Below are 17998 nucleotides of genomic sequence, written 5' to 3'. Positions count from 1 at the left end.
TAATATAGAAAGCCCTTCCTTTAAGGAAACCCTGACTCATGGCAAGTGGTAGATTGATTCCTTATCCTAAATATGGAAAAGTGTTTAAATAAAACATGCATAAAAAAACTTCAGAAGTGAGAAATGCCACAAGTTAAATCTTTCAACTTTACATCACCAGTGATGCGGACGACAGACACAAGGGGTGAAGGACAGCAGCTATTCCAAGGAGCTAAACGGAACTACGCTAGTTTGCCTTGCAGGAGAACTGCCTCAAGATGACATGAGGACAGTAAACACTCAGGGCTTCCTTTCTCTCCTTCAGATTTCAAAGCATTTTACGTTTCTCATGGAACTTTACTGTAGCAGCATGTTGCTTATGTGCTCTTCCGTGGCAGCATCACAGTGATGCTCCATGCATGTATATTGCATTGCATCTTAATCTTGCCCTCTGCATCCTCACCAGTCCTTTGCCCGTCCCTAGTAGTCCTTCTGCTAGCTTATGTCTTTTTAAAAGTCATTCACATTTTCACACAATCAAATAAAACATACTATATTTTTCTTTGTGTCTTTTGTATTCTCCTAAATGACCTCAAGTTCCGTTCTTTCAATTTTTTTCCCCAAATGTTATAATTTCATTTCACAGGCTTCCTTTGCATTGATATAGATGAGCGTGACATTTTTGTCTTAATTCTATTTAATACTGTATTAAATGTATTGGTTTACAAATGTAGATCCATCTTAACATCCCTGAGATGAAATTGACAATTACGATGATGTTTTTAATATACATTTCAATTTGCAAGTATATTACTAAGGATTTTTTATTCACCTAATCAATTTCAAAGATAATCAAGTATTATCAAAGATTGTATTGTCCTATAGTTTTTGCTTCCCTCCCTTTTCTTCCTTTCTCATTTTTTTTAGATGTGTAAACCATGTATTAATGGCTTAAAATGTTTTTAAAAAGTGTTTTGTGTGTTGATTAAAAGAATGTGTGTTTTGCTACTGTTGTATAGAATATTCTGTAGACATTTATTAAATCATTGACCTTTAGTGTATTTAACTCTAGTGTTTCTTTGTCCCGATGATCTGTGTGCTGGTGAGAGCAGGGATACTGAAGTCACCCACTAGGATTGACACAGTAGTCTTGTAGTATTAGCTCTCCGTGTATGCTATGCAGTATTTGTTTACCAAGATTGAGTGATCCAACCTTCAATGTGTATGGATTTAAAACCATTACATCTCATTGGATTATTCCTCTTATGGTTTGGATATGAAATGTTCTCTACAGGCTCGTAGGCTGAAAGCTTGGTCCCAGATAATAGACCTGTTTTGGGAGGTGCTAGGAATTTTAGGTGATGGGTACTTCCTATAGTAAGTATTTTGTTGGAAACATATTCTAGGGGTTATACCTTGCCTTGTCTATATCTCCTCCTCGTGCTTCTTCTCTGACATTAAATGATCAGCTTCTGCTACCTGCCTCTACTGCCATGCTTTGGCTCCAAAGTTCTGACTGAAAGTTCTGACACCATGAGCCAAAATCAACATTTCCTTCTTTATTTTATTTATTTATTTATTTATTTATTTATTTATTTATTTATTTATTGGTTTTCCGAGACAGGGTTTCTCTGTGTAGCCCTGGCTGTCCTGGAACTCACTCTATAGACCAGGCTGGCCTCGAACTCAGAAATTCACCTGCCTCTGCCTCCCAAGTACTGGGATTAAAAGCATGTGCCACCACTGCCCAGCTACATTTTCTTCTTTAAACTTGTTTCTTTCAGTTACTTGTTTCAGTGTTGAAAAGCTGCCTAGTATAGTTCCTTTTGTTGATATATAGTGATCTTGTTTTTAATCTTTTCTGAACATTTTGGCTTGATGTGTGCTTTTTTTTTTAATTTAAATATAAGATTCTCCTGCTTGGGTTTTTTTAATTTAATTTTTTAGAATATAATTTTCTGGTATTTCATTTTAGTTTTTGTATGACTTTGTGAGGGATGTGAGTTTCTTGCATGCAGCATTTATTGGAGCTTATTTTATACTCCAATAAATCACTTTAAAATTTTGTGTGTGTATGTATGCTTATTATGTGTATGTGTGGTATGTATATGTGCACATGTGCATAGAGTTGTGAGTATTTTGGGTATCTTCCTCAATCACTTTCCACCTTGTCTTTTGACTTAGCAGTTCCCCTAAGCTGGCTTGCAATAGACTCCAGAGATTCACTTGTCCCTCTTCACCCATCAACCAATGATCAGGTTCTTGCTGTGTTCTGACATACACAGTTGTTTTGTATATATAGGGATCCAAACATTTCATTTCTGTCAGTTCTACTTGGTTCTAAATCCTTCTTGCACTGGGCACATATGGCAAGTTTTCTGCTGTTATTTCACTTACAATAAGTTTCTCTGTGTCTTTTATAACTTAGCTCATTGATCACTGCTAGTTATTCATAAATGTATTCTAACTATGTCAGTTTTTAACCATTTATATTCTCCATGACTTATCTTTTGTTCACTTTGTCTTTTGTATCTGATACTATTGCCAGTTGACCTTGTTTACTGGTGAGGCGTGAATAAATTTTCCTTTTCTTAGTTTGGTTCTTTTTCTGAATTTCATTTTATTGCTTATATAGGTTTGCTTATTTTATTCAGCTTTTCATTTGTATTCAAACTCATTCTGAAAAACAGTCTTTTGAATTCTTTGGCATTTATATACCTCAGTATCTTTGGGTTCACTTATAAACTGTCAGAGGAGTGGTGCTGCCTTATTTTCTTCATAGTTCTTGTATTTCTACATTCAGATTTGTACATCTACTAGAATGGATATCTTTTCTACATCATGCAGGGTTGTTTTGTTTTGTTTTGTTTTTGGTTTTGTTTTTGTTTTTTGAGATAGGGTTTCTCTGTGTAGCCCTGGCTGTCCTGGAACTCACTATGTAGACCAGGCTGGCTTGAACTCAGAAATCTACCTGCCTCTGCCTCCCAAGTGCGGGGTATTCTTTTTTTTACTGGATATTTTATTTATTTACATTTCAGATGTCATCCTTTTTCTCCATTTCCCTTTCCTAGAAACTCCCTATCCCATCCCCCCTCCTCCTTATTGCTTTTATATCATTTGAATTACATGCAAGTATTAAGGTCAGTTCTAGATTGAGGAACTAGCAATGCAATAGATGCAAATAGTCAAGGATCAAGCAAGACAATAAACACAATAGTCAAAGAACAAGCAAGGTATTAAACCCAATTACGGGAACACTCCCATGATCACTGTTTCTAAGGGCTTATCAGGATGACCAAAATATCTGAGCCTACTTCCCTGAGCTAGCTCAAGGTCATTTTCTTGTCTGAAGCCTACTTCTTTGTTGTAGCCTAAGATTTAGATTCCTGCCTGAAATTACTTCTTTGTTCTAGTCTAATGTCAGATTCCTCCCAAGCAGCCTACTTCCTTGTCCTTGGCCAATGTCAGATTGCAAGGGTCTTCTTAATGAGAAGCCTTCTCCTGAGAGTTCTGTATGAACTATCACTCAAAGATGAAAATATTCACAGTAGAAACAGGAAAACAAACCTTCTGGACATAGAAACACAACAAGCAAATAAACAAAACAGCAATACCATCACCAGTAAGAAAGAGTCAGAAATAATACAGAATAAACTAAAGAGAGCTAAGAGCAGTAAGACATTTTAAAATCCAATTAAAAGAAAAAGTAAAATTAGATGCAAGATAAAAATAATGTAAGAAAAGAAAACACTAAAAATTTCCTCCTAGCTGAGGTCCATGGATTGAGAAAGTTACCTTCTTGGTCCTCTCTTCTGCCAAGTGTGATTGGTGGGGAACGGGGATAGTCAGACACAGGTAAGGCCTGTGGTCATTAAATTTCCCACCTAATAGGCAGAGCTGTACACAGGTTGAGCCTTGTTCTGCACTGCCTTGCATTTTCTACTTGGCTTGGGCAAGGATATGCCTGTGGCAGAGCCGTATTCATAGCAAAGGCTTTCAGTATGCATGCTAAAAAAGCCATGATGCCTCAGCAGTGGTAATGGGGCTGGGTGGGCACTCCTCTCTTGAAGTTTGGTTCCACATGAAGCCCAACAATCTTTGATAGGTGAATGCTCTCTTACTCCAGATGCCCTCCGTCTCTATCTCCCAGGGCACTGGCAAATGTCCAAGCCAAAGTGTGTCTTTAGAGGGAATGTGGGAAACAAACAGACTATTGACCTCTGACTGGTGATAGGGCAGTGTGGGGGTGGGGAGAACCCTGTGGGAAGTGAAACATCTACTGCTCTTTCTTTCTCTGAGCACTTCCAACCCTGTTCTTACACTAAAGCATTTGCTCTTCTTCCCACAGGGGAAGGTGCCACCAACCACTATGCCCTGCAGTTTACACTCTCCACTGCCTCTGAATTTTGACCATTCTGTGTAGTCTGAAATCCAGAGCAGTTTAGTCTTTTAACAGTGCCCTTCTAACAGTGAATCCTGGCTCCAAACTCTAAGTCCGAGCAATGAGCCCCCTGAAGAACAAATCACAATACTGGACATGTAAGGCTTGCATGAACTATGGGTTTCTCCACTGCTAAGACAGGCTGATGGTATCACCGTGACTGTCTGCACTTGGCCTTATTGGGTATTCTGGCATTCAGACCTCCCCTCAGCCCTGCTGGGGGCCAACATTGGAGTTTCCAATTGTTTTGTGCTTTTCTCTGAGTTGCCTTGCTGACCATCTTGATTCCTACAGCTTTTCCCTTTTTCTTTCCTTAATATATACTTTTTTGTTCTGACTCTTCACATTTGCAGAGTCATGCAAAGGACTCCTCTGTTCAACCATCTTCCTACAGAAGGCATCAGTGCAGTGCATTGAATGTAGATTCAGTTCTAATTCTCTGGAAGGGTTGAGGCCTCTGGCTGTTCTCCTGTCTCCTGACTCTCCTGCTCCCCACTGTAAAAAACAACAACACATGCTCTCTGTGTTCCCTTCAGCTTTGACCCTGCCTCTTCTACCTCTTGCTTGCTGAGATTACAGGCTTGCTCAACCATGCCTGATTTATATATTCATATATGTATTGCCTGAAACCAAACTTAAGGCTTTTGTGCACACTAGACAAGAACCCTACTCCCTGAGCTGCATTATACTCCCAGCCCGTCCTGCCCAATCTAGAAGCAGCTAGTCAACTTACACACACACACACACACACACACACACACACACACACCAGCTGTTTGGATTTTAATTTGAACTGCATTAAATGTATAGGCTGTAGGGAAAGTTTAATACTATTATATGTGTAATATGATAAAAGTTAAAAGTTAACAAATATATAACTATGATGAAATCATAAAAATTGTTGAGAGAAATTTCAAAAGGCCAAAGTAAACAAAGGATATGCCATGTTCATAGATTAGAAGGATTTACCCTACCAGTTATAAAGACATTTTTATGAAGGTCCAGATTCACAGGGACAGACAAAACAGCTAGACAGAGTTTATAAACAGGCCTACATACAAAGAAACTTGACATGTGACAATAAAGTTTCTGGTAAGTGAGGGTTAACTAGGTACCATTGGGATAAGTGTGTATCATACCAATTTCCACATGGATTATAAATCTATAAGTGAAAGGCAAAATAATATAGCTTCTAGACTATAACAGGTGAGAGTGTTCTCATCATCTTGGGTATAGGTCAGAATTTATTTAAACAGGAAAAAAAACTCCACAATATAAAGGAAAGTGTTAGTAAGGTAATCTACATTAGAATTAAGAAATTGTACTTTAAAAGATTCTGCTATCCAAGTAAAAAGACGAGTCATAGGATGAAAAAAAATGAAATTTACCTATATGATATCAAACAAGAATATCTTGAAATATATTTTCAAAGCAAAATCAATAACTTAGAGAGTTAGACATCTCTCAGAAAAATAAAAGACTAGTGTTAGATGACACCATAGATACAGTGCCATCTTCAGTAAGGCATGGAATACATTTATTTCTACAATCTGGCAGTTAACTTACCAAATAAATTAGTGCTGCATAAGAAGCATACATTATGCTAGTCAAGGCAGTTTTTGCTGGAAAAGAAATGATTTCAAACAAAGAACCTTTTCTGACCTGCAAAAACAAAAAGTTCGTTAAAATAAAAATTTCAAGATCTCAATGTTCTATTTCACAATATTATCCTGGGAATTTAAATTTTTTACCTAATGAAAGTTGGCTCTATTTTAGCTATCTGTGCTTTTTCACATTGTGAAGATATATCAGTTCCTGCTTCCCCTTTTAACAAGAAGATGCTTCCTTTTACTAATTAAAAACCTGTGACAAATCTATACAAATCTGAAGTCTCTATTTCTGAAACCTGAAGAATTCCAATGTTTACCTGTGAAATGTGCTCGCTAGGAGGTGCTCCCTAAATATTAGAAAAATTCTTTGTCTTATTCTAATACTCATGTAATCATTCTTTACTAAATTCTTCACAACCTCAATTAAGCAAACAGCAATCAAAATACTAAGCATTTCCTGGAGATGAATGACCTGCTTGGAAATGTTAATCATGGGGCTGCAGCAGGCAGCCATGACCTTAGATGATCATTAAGCTGCAGGCAAGTCTCCACTCATACCCAGCCTGCTGCCCTGAAGGGTTTATGCTAATAGTGAATTTGCCTCTCACATGTTTCTGGTTTCTGGTAGCAGATGTTGCCTTAAACTATCCGTGTAACATATTCAGTTTAAGGGGCTCATTTCTATGAGCCACCTCTGTTGCTTTGAACAGGCTATGAAATGAGGGCCTTAGGATAAATATTTGCTTCTTTCCAACAGTGAAGTGGCAGTTAGCCATGCTTCTTGGAAGAGCCAAGCCATCCAGCAGCTTCAGTGACTGTCCAATGGAAGGGCTGTAACTAATAAAATCATAGAAATGCACAGTGGATAGTGCATACATGCTAAGAACAGTGTGTGCATTGCCCTTAAAAATTATTTATAATGCTGAGACTGGAGCTTCAGCTCAGTGGGAGAGTGCTTGCCTGGCATACACCAGTTTTGAGTTATTCCCCAGCGTCACCACAAAACAAAATAAAATTTTGATTTTATCCACACATAGGATCATGTGCACAGCAATTTGAGGTCAGCCTGGGCAGTATAGGAAAATCTCATTTTGCAAAGGTTACTTACACTATCGTCCTTTTCCTTCCCCCTAAAAAGCCAAAATGATTACTGACAGCAGAAAGGTTAGGAAAATGAAATCTAACCAATAATATATTCTGCAATCTTTAAGAGCATGCTTCTGAAGTGTATATAACAACATTTTATTGAATAAACACTTCATTCATTACCGGTATCATGAATGTTCACTTTGTAAGCTGACATGGCAGTTCAGTACAGGCTGATTGTCACAGTTCTCAGACCAGCCTGGAAAGTACAGGACAACCCTAGCTCAAATAAAACAGCAACAAAGGCAATATTTTTGTTTTGTTTTGTTTTGTTTGTTTTTGGAGACAGGGTTTCTCTGTGTAGTCCTGGCTGTCCTGGAACTCACTCTGTAGACCAGGCTAGCCTCAAACTCAGAAATTCACCTGCCTCTGCCTCCCAAGTGCTGGGATTAAAGGCGTGTGCCACCACCGCCCAGCGGCAATATTCTTTATAAACAGTCGGTTTTATCCTCAAAACTGTAAGACTTTTGGGTCTTTTCCAGTTTAAATTTAAGTTTAAAAGAATCCCACTGTCCCAGGACATATCCCAGGAGGGGCACATTCCTTAGTCGGAGGACACTTGCTGGATTAACATTCAGAAGAGGAAGGGAGAGGCTGATTAACATTTCTCAAACCATAGGGAAGAGAACCCACCTATGGGTGGGGGAAGGCCCAGAGCACAGAGACACATCCAGGATTGGAGGTGGTCAGGAAGAAAGTTATGTGTGAATCTGAGTCTTCTATAGACCGGACCTGAGAAGGTCAGCCTCTGTGGCCCTTTGTGGTTGCCCTCGTGTACTCTGTATAAAAACTTGCCGGCATTCGAGAGAGTCCTGGTGCACCAGTATCATTAAACCTCATATTGTTGCAGCGAATCCTCTGTTCTTGTGTGATTCTGGGGAAGCGTGTCCCCTGGTTTGGATCTTAGAATCCAACATTCCAACAAAACCACCTCATAAAGATGGCATTTTTGTCTTTCCCATTCCACAGAGAGCCAGGGGAAAGGAGACAGAACTGACCCTCCTGCGGCGACATAGCTGCTGAAAGTAAAGTTAGGCTTCAGCAAGGAATGACATCCCAGGTCTAACCCTAATCAGACCAGTAGGCTGTGCTGCTGGAAGGCTCTGCTCATCTGAGTGAAAATGGGTCAAGGTTTTGCTAGGAAGACAAGAACATGCTTACACTACTCAGTGGAACTCCTGTACACAGGTAGTACTAACTGACATGACAGACATTGGTATCTCATGGCATATAAGAATGAGATTAAAGCTGTATGCCTAGTAAATGGGTTAAACTCTAAAGAAAAGTGAGCCAAACTAATCAACTGGTGGGAGTCAAGAAAATGGACTCCTTCCTTACAGGGATGAGATCAGTGCTGAGAAAGGGATGAGATTTTCGGAGCTTGGCTACCATAAATAGTGTTCAATGAGTTATACATTCAATGGTGTTCACACTTTTTGATTATATAACTGTCGGGCCTTGGACGGGTATCCTGGTTCTTGGGTTGGCGTGCGACCCCAAGACAGCAGGTGTTTGGCCACACACCCAGAACCCAGGGCCCTGACACACATCTAAACTCCATTTTACCTTCCCAGTTCAGTCAGTAAGACACAGGTAGAGGGTGTGACTAACAAGCCTCCGCCTTGAGAGATTTACATATTAATGAGTTACCTAAAGAGGGGGGGAGATGGGGGGCGTAGCTAATTAAGTTATTTCCTCCCCTCCTCCCCCTCCCTATTTAAGCCAGCCTTCCCCTGGCTTTTGGGGGGCGCAAACCATCTAGACCCATCCACCGTGCCATGACAATAAAACTTCAGAAATCCCTTTTGGAACCCACCTTTGCCCGTGTGGAAGACTTCCCCCGAGGCACAGACCCTCATCGTGAATGTGGGACCTGCCAGGGTGGAAAGCCAGCGAGCTAATCCCACAGCTGGGGCCCAACGTGAGGCTTGAACCCAGGACCCTGAGATTAATGCTCTACCAACTGAGCTAGCAGGGCTGAGAATGAGCCCCATGTGGTTGATGTGCACCAGGTTGCACTGCCTGCGTTTCTAAGTGAGCTGATGGCTGATGCCCCGCAGCACTCTGCTTGGCTTGCCCCAGGGGGTCGCTTCTTGGCAGCCTAACAGTGACTACTGGGGGAAGTCTACACACAAGTACACACAGCAGTCTCTGCCCACGGTCCAGGGGACATTCCCCTAGGCTGAAGGATAAGGAACCGTACGTGGCCTAGGAAACAGGCCTTCAGAGTGACAAAAGTGAGTCAAACTAATCTCTACTGGTGGGAGTCAAGAAAATGGACTCCATCCTTACAGGGATGAGATCAGTGCTGAGGAAGGGATGAGATTTTCGGGGCTTGGCTACCATAAATAGTGTCCAATTTATGAAAATTCATTGAGTTATTCAACGGTTTTCACACTTTTTGATTATATAACTATGTTTTAATTTAGAATTTAAGAATTCTATCTATCTTTTATGTATAAAAATACCACTAGCTTTTTAGAAAAAAATTGGCAGAAATACACTAAAATTATAATAGCTTTTGTTTGACTAGTATCAACTTTGTATCGTTTTTTAGAACACTTCTTGTATGCCAGCTTTTTTCTAATAGTGTTCCTAGCAGTGTTTTAATCTGTACAAAATCTGTGAAGTAGACGCACAGGTTCAGAAAGATTAGCTGCTTCTGTACTGTCCCAGCTAAGTTGAAAAAGCGCAGGGTATTGTGTTGTAAAATGTCTAAACTGTAAGTGTGCTCAATACCCTGCATGTTTCACTTTGGCTGACTGCTGCTACTTCTGAATGAAGAACAAAACTGGCCACCAGTATTTCCTTGGCTCTTAGGGATTTATGGACTGCAGAAACAAATAATAGGCCAAGAGGCCTCTTAGCTAAAAGCGAGGGAGTGTAACATGAACTGTTGGCCACACCAACACCCAGACATAGGAATCGGTGCCTTCTTAGTGCTTATAATTAATGCTGTCTGCTTCTGTAATAAATCATTTTCAGAGGAAATATATTTCCTCTAATTTTGGCTACTCTCTCTATAAGTTGAGGTGGAAAATGTCTCAGAGTCCCTGGCTAAAGAATCTTTGGGAAATGAGTCAAAGGCTGCATTTTCTTTTTTCCCAGAAACATGCACAGGAATGACGGCATGCTTTTGAACCTGACTGTATGGCTACAGGACACAAGCATGCAGGTAAAGAGCAGGGAAAAGAAAAGCAGATATACCCCCAACAAGATACCTCTTTGTAGAGGAAAAGACTCATTTGTGTGCATGGGGGAAGGTCTATGTGGGATGAATAGAAAGTCTCATATAACAAAATAAAAGAGGTATCTGTGTAAGAAATCATACTTTGTTTCACTACACACTTCCCCAATTTATTCTCTCATCCAAAAGTAATTAAAATGATTAGTTTCAAAATGTATTCTGTTGATGATGCCTGTTACACCTGTGAGTAATTAATTCTATATATTGCCTAAGGATTACTGGTCTCAGTATCTTATTGCTTTCGATTTCTGTAACATCCCCATAGGAAATATATTTCCTTCAAAATTTATGTGGCTCACATGCTTTGGTGGTTTGAATAAGGATGGCCCTCGTAGGCTTATATATTTGTATAATTAGCCATCAGGGAGTGGTCCTTTCTGAGAAGGAATAGGTGTGGCCTTGTTGGAGGAAGTGTGTCACTGGGATGAGCTTTGAGGTTTCAAGAGACCATGCCAGGCTGTTTCTCTCTCTTGGCCTGAAGGTCAGTATATAGTTACACAGCCATGCCTTTGCGTAACTCACCACAGAATTCTAGCACTCCACAGTACGGAAAGCTTTGGTGAGCACCTTGTGGAACATTATTCCCGAGAAAGCTTTTATTCAAATGGTCCAGTAGAGGTCAGATGCCCTAACTTTTTGGCCAGCTTGAGTGGTATGTCTTTGAGAAGTTCTCTTTTTGAGAAAATGTCCTTTTTCCCCAGGTCTGAATCATACCTCCTAGGTTAGTGTTGGAGCAGGCCCATCAAGTACCCACAGAGGTCCTGATATTTGTACCTTAAGCTCTTAAAAGTACTGCAGCCTGAAGGGTGCAGGGAAAGGTGGTGGTGGTGGTGCTGGGGGTCTGTTTTTAGAAAGCTTACCTCAAACTGAAAAAAAAAAAGGCATGAGTTCAGTTGGCTTGAATAAAATATCTGGGAAGTATAGGGCTTCAGGGTCACTCAGGGCTTGCCCCCGTTTTACCTTGTGCCTCCCATAATGCCCACACACAATACAAACAGTCATCTCATCTTGACCCAGAAAGAACTCTTAATTCTGGGGCCCCACATTGATTGGCCTTCCAGAATCAACAGCTATGTCTGGAGCTGATGTGTCTTGGCTGAAGGCAGCATTTAAGCTGATTATCTAGGTCACAGCAGCAAAAGCAGCTGCAGGCTTTGCTCAGCCAGGCAGCTGGGTGGGCACACCGCTCCCAAGTACTGGTGCTAGGGATGTCAGAAACCTCCAGAAAATTCTCTACTCAGAGTTTTCCATTTCTGAGACTTAACATCATTAGCTACTCTCCTATCACTGCAGTCTTAGCTCTGCAGAACCTGGAAGAACTTGAGAAGAAACGTGACTCAGCATCCCTCTGTCCTTATAGTCAGATGCAAAGGAAATTTCCAACAAGATAGCAATGGAAAAGCCAAACTCCAACTTCTATACTTGACTCATGACTGGCCACTGCAGTTCTTTAAGTAATCAGTATGGATTGGGTCTTTGGGCACCTCATGTATGTATTTTAAAGGCTAAGAAATACATGCTCCAGATTTATTCAAAAGACCCAGGAGTCTGTCTTAGGGGATCTGGATCCATATCCTCTCTCTGCTCATCCTAAGGAAATGGTAACTGTAAGTTTAATCTTAGCTCTCCCTGCACTGCATCAAATGACTCAAATATTACTGTAGTGATTGTCAATGTCCTAATGAAAATGCTTCTCTGTTTCCATGTTTTACAGGAAAACAATCTGTTTCACTGGTATTTCATATTAATAAAAGAATTTAGATAGAACTAAATTGTTCCAGGTTGAAAAAAAAAATGCTTCTTTCTATCATTTACCACTTTCAAATCAGAGACCCAACAGAGCACTTGAAGACAATCTTTAGCTATGTATGAAACACAGCTTCAAACTGGTTAAAGGCCATCTACTTTTCCCATGGCCATGTTTACTTAAAGTGATATTTCTCCGGGAGGTCACACAGCTTATTCCTTTAAACATTAATTCCAGCTCTCACAGCCGTGAAGCTCTCCACCATAAAGCTTTGCCTGGAAGCAGCTGGGAAAATGGACCGTGGGTTGTTAAGAATGAACATAGCTTCTCCATGCTATGACTAAGCGGTACCCAGTGTGGGGAGACACACTCAGCACACTAGCACCATGGGGACACTGTCCACAGAGCAGCCCTTCCCATGCTTCACATCTCACGCAGCCCTTTGTCACGCCTTTGACTCTCTGGCCTAATGTTCACATTCATGGTTCTCTATATGCCTTCACTGAGCCTTCAGGTTCTCAAGCTGCCTGCCTCTTCTGGATCCCTTCCACAGACTACTTTGCACCATTGGGTCATTCACTTGCTACATTCGGCTGACAGTATCTATATGTGTACCTGTTAGCTCCATGAGGCAATGATGAAATAACCTCTGAATGCCTGGTACCTAAACTAGTGATTTTATATATCAGGTTTCAATAAATGTTTGCTGAATTAATTAAAAGGCTAAGTTATACTTTACCTTTACTTCCCAAAAGAAATGTAGGCATTTTATATTAAATTGTAAAAGAAGATGGTAAGTAGGGCTGAGAGAAAGATGGGTCCAGTAACATGTCAGGCAGAGCCAATGTGGAAATATTCACACAAACCGCTGAGAAATTCCATTCAAAATTAAAGCCCCAAGACTTCATGTAAGGTCAAGTCTATAAAAAAGAAAGATAAATCCATGTGCCAAGAAGAAAGAAGGAATGGCTTGAGTAGCTTGTGAGCTTTTATCTCGGGCACTCTGGGTCCTTACTGGACCACCAGATGAGTTTTAATACCCAGCAGTATTTGAGGTTTGATGAACACAAGGTGGATGAAAGAATTTGCTGAGCTGAGCTGCAGTTTCAAGGACACTGAGACTCACACCAGGAGAGGAGGAAGCTGCTCCCCACCTGGGGCTGGCATTTTCTTTTTGGGACAATGCCTTAAAGAGCTGTCTGAGATTCTCAGGATGGTGCAGAAAAGCCTAGACTGGAAATGCTTGAAGGCAGATTGTCCATATGCCCCTGAGGCACTAGCAAAATTCCACCTTTTGACTAATATGAACTCTGCTGGGGAAATTCCAGTTAAATATAATCATAAGACATAAGGAAATAGTAGCTACTAGTACTTCAAAGTATAATCATTTAAAAGACCATACACACATAAATATGTTCAGGATTATTGGAAAAATTTAAAGGGAGAAAGCTCTCTAAGACTTGAAAAGGGGGGGGGGGGAACAAAACAAAAACAAAAAAGAACAAACAGAATCCTCAGAGGAAGAACCCATAGTTCTTTTCAAAGTCCTTATGTGGGGCAAGAAGGAGACAGTAAATTCGATAACATGCTTGCCATACAAGCATAAAGCCTTGGGTTTAAAGATGTAAGTCTTGGTGGTATACACTTGTAATACCAGTGCTGGGAACTGAGAGGGGATGATCCTGGGTTCTCTGCAGGCTTAGTGATAGACTGTCTCTAACAATTCAGTGGAGAGAAATTGAGGAAGATTCTTGATGTCAACTTTGGCCTCTATACACAGACAGCCACCTATACATACATACATACATACATACATACACATGCATACAAAAGAAATTAATATGTTTTAAGTTTAAGACACACTGAATAGGTAGAATATCATTTTGGACATTGCCAATTACTCAAGTTGCTTTAAAGAAAAGAGAAAGAGCCTAGCCCATGGTATACACCTTTAATCCCAGAATTTGGGAGGCTGAGGCAGGTGGATCTCTGTGAGATTGAGGTCATCCTAGTCTACAGAGCAAGCCCTGGGCCATCCAGAGCTGCATAAAGAGACTCAGGGTGGGGTGCACAGAAATAAAGATGCATAGAGTAAAAAGAGAGGGTGGGGTGTAGCTCAGTGATGGGGTGCTTGCTGACATGCACATGGTCCTTGTTTCTATTCTCAACACTACTATAAAGGAAAAAATACAATAAAATTAAAATGTATTCAATAGGCATGTCAGAAAAAGAGTTTATAGAAACTGACAAAGACACAATATTTGAACAAATTTTAGCTGAGGCTTTTCAAGAGTTGAATTAGTTATTATCAGATTGAGGATTCAGAATTTTCTCAAGAAAGCTCACCCTTCCTGAAGTATAGTTTGAGTTAGTAAGAGCTGAAAATTTCTCCTGGAGATATACACAGAAAAAAAATCTCATGTATATGGACAGGGAGACATCTGTAAGCATGTTCACCAGAGCACTGTAAAAGAAAGGAATTGGAAATTAAATTGTTCATCCTCCCAGTAACAAACTCTTGTTTAGTTTTCCTTAAGTTTTCAGGATAAGTAACAGTATAATGTAATCTATGTGAATGTTAAGCATACACAATAATACTTTATAAATAAATATATCTAAATGTAATAAAAAATTACATATAGAGATGTTCACTTCATCTTCATGCTGATCACCTCTGTGAGAAAGACAGAGAAAGGGCTAGGATGTGTGGATGTGGGTTTTTGTTTGTTTTTTTGTTTTTGTTTTTTTTTTTTTTTATAAAGGGCCATTCTGAGGACAATGGACATGCATTAGGACTTGCTTATGGTTGTGTGGGACTTCTGATAAACTACTTTTTGACTCTTGTCCATTCACTCAGCCTCAAAACAAGCTTCTAGAGTAAGTTAATACAGACAGTTTAGATATGTATCTCAGACTCCCATTGTCAGTCAAATATATTGTGATTTTTAGGTTTTAGTGGATAAAAAGAAACACACAGTTTAGCTTGAATGCAAAGACAGTATTTTCTGCAACTAAACTTATATGAGTACAGAGAGATTATTCTCCAGGGATCTCTTATATCCCTATACAAACTGTCTTCTGAGCAAGGGACATGTTTGAATATCAAGTAGCTTTAGAAGCTACAACAAATGCATTTCTGTAGAGAGATCTATAGATGAACCCCCCAATATGTCAGAGGGCACCCAAGATAATGCCTTCTCCCTTTTGCTGTGCAGACACATTCCAGAGTAACAGATACCCAGCCCCCTTAGAGGAAAAGTTGAGCAGGCATTTCAATGTCATTCCAAAGTCCTCTCCTGATACAGCATTAAATATGTACAGTTAATAATAAAAGACCCTTATTGCATCATCGCATAGAAGGAATCAAAAGTAGGAACCAACACAAAATGTTGCTCTGGCTAATGCTTTTACCATGAATCCAATCTGTCGTGGAATGGTTTTAATGCTATTTGTGTTAATTTGGCTCCCAAAATTACACGGGAACCTATTTGTCTGCCAATGAGATGCTAAGGGTCCCTGCCCCCAGTTGGCTTTGATTGGTGAAATAAAGTTGCCAGTGGCCAATGACTGAGCAGAAAGAGAGAGCAGCCGAGATGAAATATAGATTTTAGTAAGAAATAATTCAGGAATATCAGAGGGGAGAGTGTGTTTACCATGGGGAGGATTGGAAGTGCCCAGTCATTGTCCTGCTTAGGGTATCCTAAAAATAAGGCTCTCTCTCTCTCTCTCTCTCTCTCTCTCTCTCTCTCTCTCTCTCTCTCTCTCTCTGTGTGTGTCTACAAAAGGAAAATGTGGTAGCTTAAAAGCAATGTAAAATTTCAGATCTTTTGCAGCTTTGATTTTTGTAGAAATGCAACAACAACAAAAAAATAACCTAATTTGTAGGAAATACTTGAGAAATATCTCAAAAGACATTTCACAACAACACTATAAAGACTGTGGTTTGGGGGCTGCAGTGCTCAGCTGTTGAGAGCACTTGTTGCTCTTCCAAAGGACCTGGTTTCAATTCTCAGCACCTACATAGAGGCTTACAGTTGTTTGTAATTTCAGTTCCAGAAGATCTGTTGTCCTCTTTTGGCCTTCATTGGCATTGGGCATTCATGTGACACACAGACATTACATACAGGCAAAACAAAGATTAGATAAAATAAAAATAATTTTTAAAAAAAATAATTTTTTAAGCCTATGGTTTTAACAAAACACAGAGAAGGAATGGCAAGGCAAAACATTAGCTTTCAAAGGACATTGAAGAAGGAATTAAGATACCGGGCGGTGGTGGCGCACGCCTTTAATCCCAGCACTTGGGAGGCAGAGGCAGGCAGATTTCTGAGTTCGAGGCCAGCCTGGTCTACAGAGTGAGTTCCAGGACAGCCAGGGCTATACAGAGAAACCCTGTCTCAGAAAAACAAAACAAAACAAAACAAAAAAACAAAAAAAAAAAGAAGGAATTAAGATAATATTCAGATATTTTTCAATGTTATAAAGATAAGGAACATGGCTTGGATTTTTAAAGAATTCACTGGTTAGCAAATGTAAATTTTTCTGAAAATATTCTTAGCTATCAAGTATTGTAAAGAAACCTTTTATAAATTCTGTTCTTGGGTGATGAATAATTGAAGTATTTGAATTTTTTTCAAACGTAAACCTTTAATTAAAGATTGACTCCAATGTTGTGAAATGGTTGTTGATTCTGGCTATCCAGCATCCATTCTGTCTGAGGTCCTGCTCTTCCCACTCCACTTTGAGGTCATATGGTCTCCATTGGCCTCTGACCCCCACCACTAAAGAGGGAGCAGGGAACCTGTCTTAGGCCATCTGATGTAGCCCACTTCCCTGGTCTAAAGGCAAGCACTGAGATGTAAGGCAGCCTCTGCCAGTGAACCTGTTCTGCCAGGAACACTGGCTCCAGGACCTGGTTTTCTGCCATAATTACTTGAGCCTGGAAGGATGAAGATCCCCAAGCAGTTACAGGTCATGTTGGATAATCTAGGAGTGCAATGAATGTTGAGAGAAGAATGAAGATATGCAGAGGAAGAGAGTAGGCATTGCTTTACTATCTATGCAGCTATGTCTGGGTGGTTTGTATAAGCTAACAGTCTTCTTTTTTGGCTTAACCCATTTTGAGGATGGTTCTCTCCTTTCAGTCAAAGTGTTCACACTGATACACCCAGGGTTGAGATGCTGGCTCTGTAAGATTCTGAGTCTTCCTACAGAACAATTCCAGATGCTCTGAATATCATCCATATTGCAGTATCCAAAGTACTGTGTCATAAAGTTTAAAAAATTTTCAGGCCTGAAAACGTTTTAACAACAACAACCAAAAAAATATCACAGAAGCTCCATGAAGCCATGCAGAAAAAAACGTAATTAGAAAAAAACATAAATATCAGTGAGTACACCTGAGTAAGTTTATAGCTGAATACACTCAACTACCATACCAAAGGTTATTTTGAAAACCTAACAATATTCTGACAGTAAGGTGCAAAACATAACCACATTGAAAATTCATTATAGAATTCCTTTTAGGTTTGACACAAATAGTCAGTGCTTATACTTACTTTGAACTATTTGAGGATTTATTTATTTATTTATGTGAGTACACTGTCACTGTCTTCAGATACACCAGAAGAGAGCACCAGATCTCATTATAGACAGTTGTGAGCCACCATGTGGTTGCTGGGAATTGAACTCAGGACCTCTGGAAGAAGTCAGTGCTCTTAATCACTGAGCCATCTCTCCAGCCCCACTTTGAACTATTTGAAATGGACAAGTTTATACAGCTCAAGTAAATAAGAAGGTACAAAAAGTCCACATCATTTTCCCCTTCA

The 17998-nt window shown here is 39.8% G+C and overlaps 1 protein-coding gene across 8 annotated transcripts in view; it reads right to left on the bottom strand.

Moving 5' to 3' along the window:
• Spata9 (spermatogenesis associated 9) overlaps nt 1–17998 on the bottom strand; it is a 32634-nt gene that overhangs the window by 591 nt on the left and 14045 nt on the right. For all 8 annotated transcript variants that reach the window (XM_076927019.1, XM_076927012.1, XM_076927015.1 and 5 more), the window contains one exon: nt 5987–6082. In XM_076927019.1, the coding sequence (XP_076783134.1) occupies nt 5987–6082 (96 nt within the window). The remainder of the gene's footprint in view (nt 1–5986; nt 6083–17998) is intronic.

The sequence above is a fragment of the Arvicanthis niloticus genome, chromosome 29 (genome assembly GCF_011762505.2).
Source record: "Arvicanthis niloticus isolate mArvNil1 chromosome 29, mArvNil1.pat.X, whole genome shotgun sequence".
NCBI classification, from domain to species: domain Eukaryota; kingdom Metazoa; phylum Chordata; class Mammalia; order Rodentia; family Muridae; genus Arvicanthis; species Arvicanthis niloticus.
The sequence above is the reverse complement of the archived record's forward strand: the minus strand, read 5'-3'. Positions and strand labels throughout refer to the sequence as shown.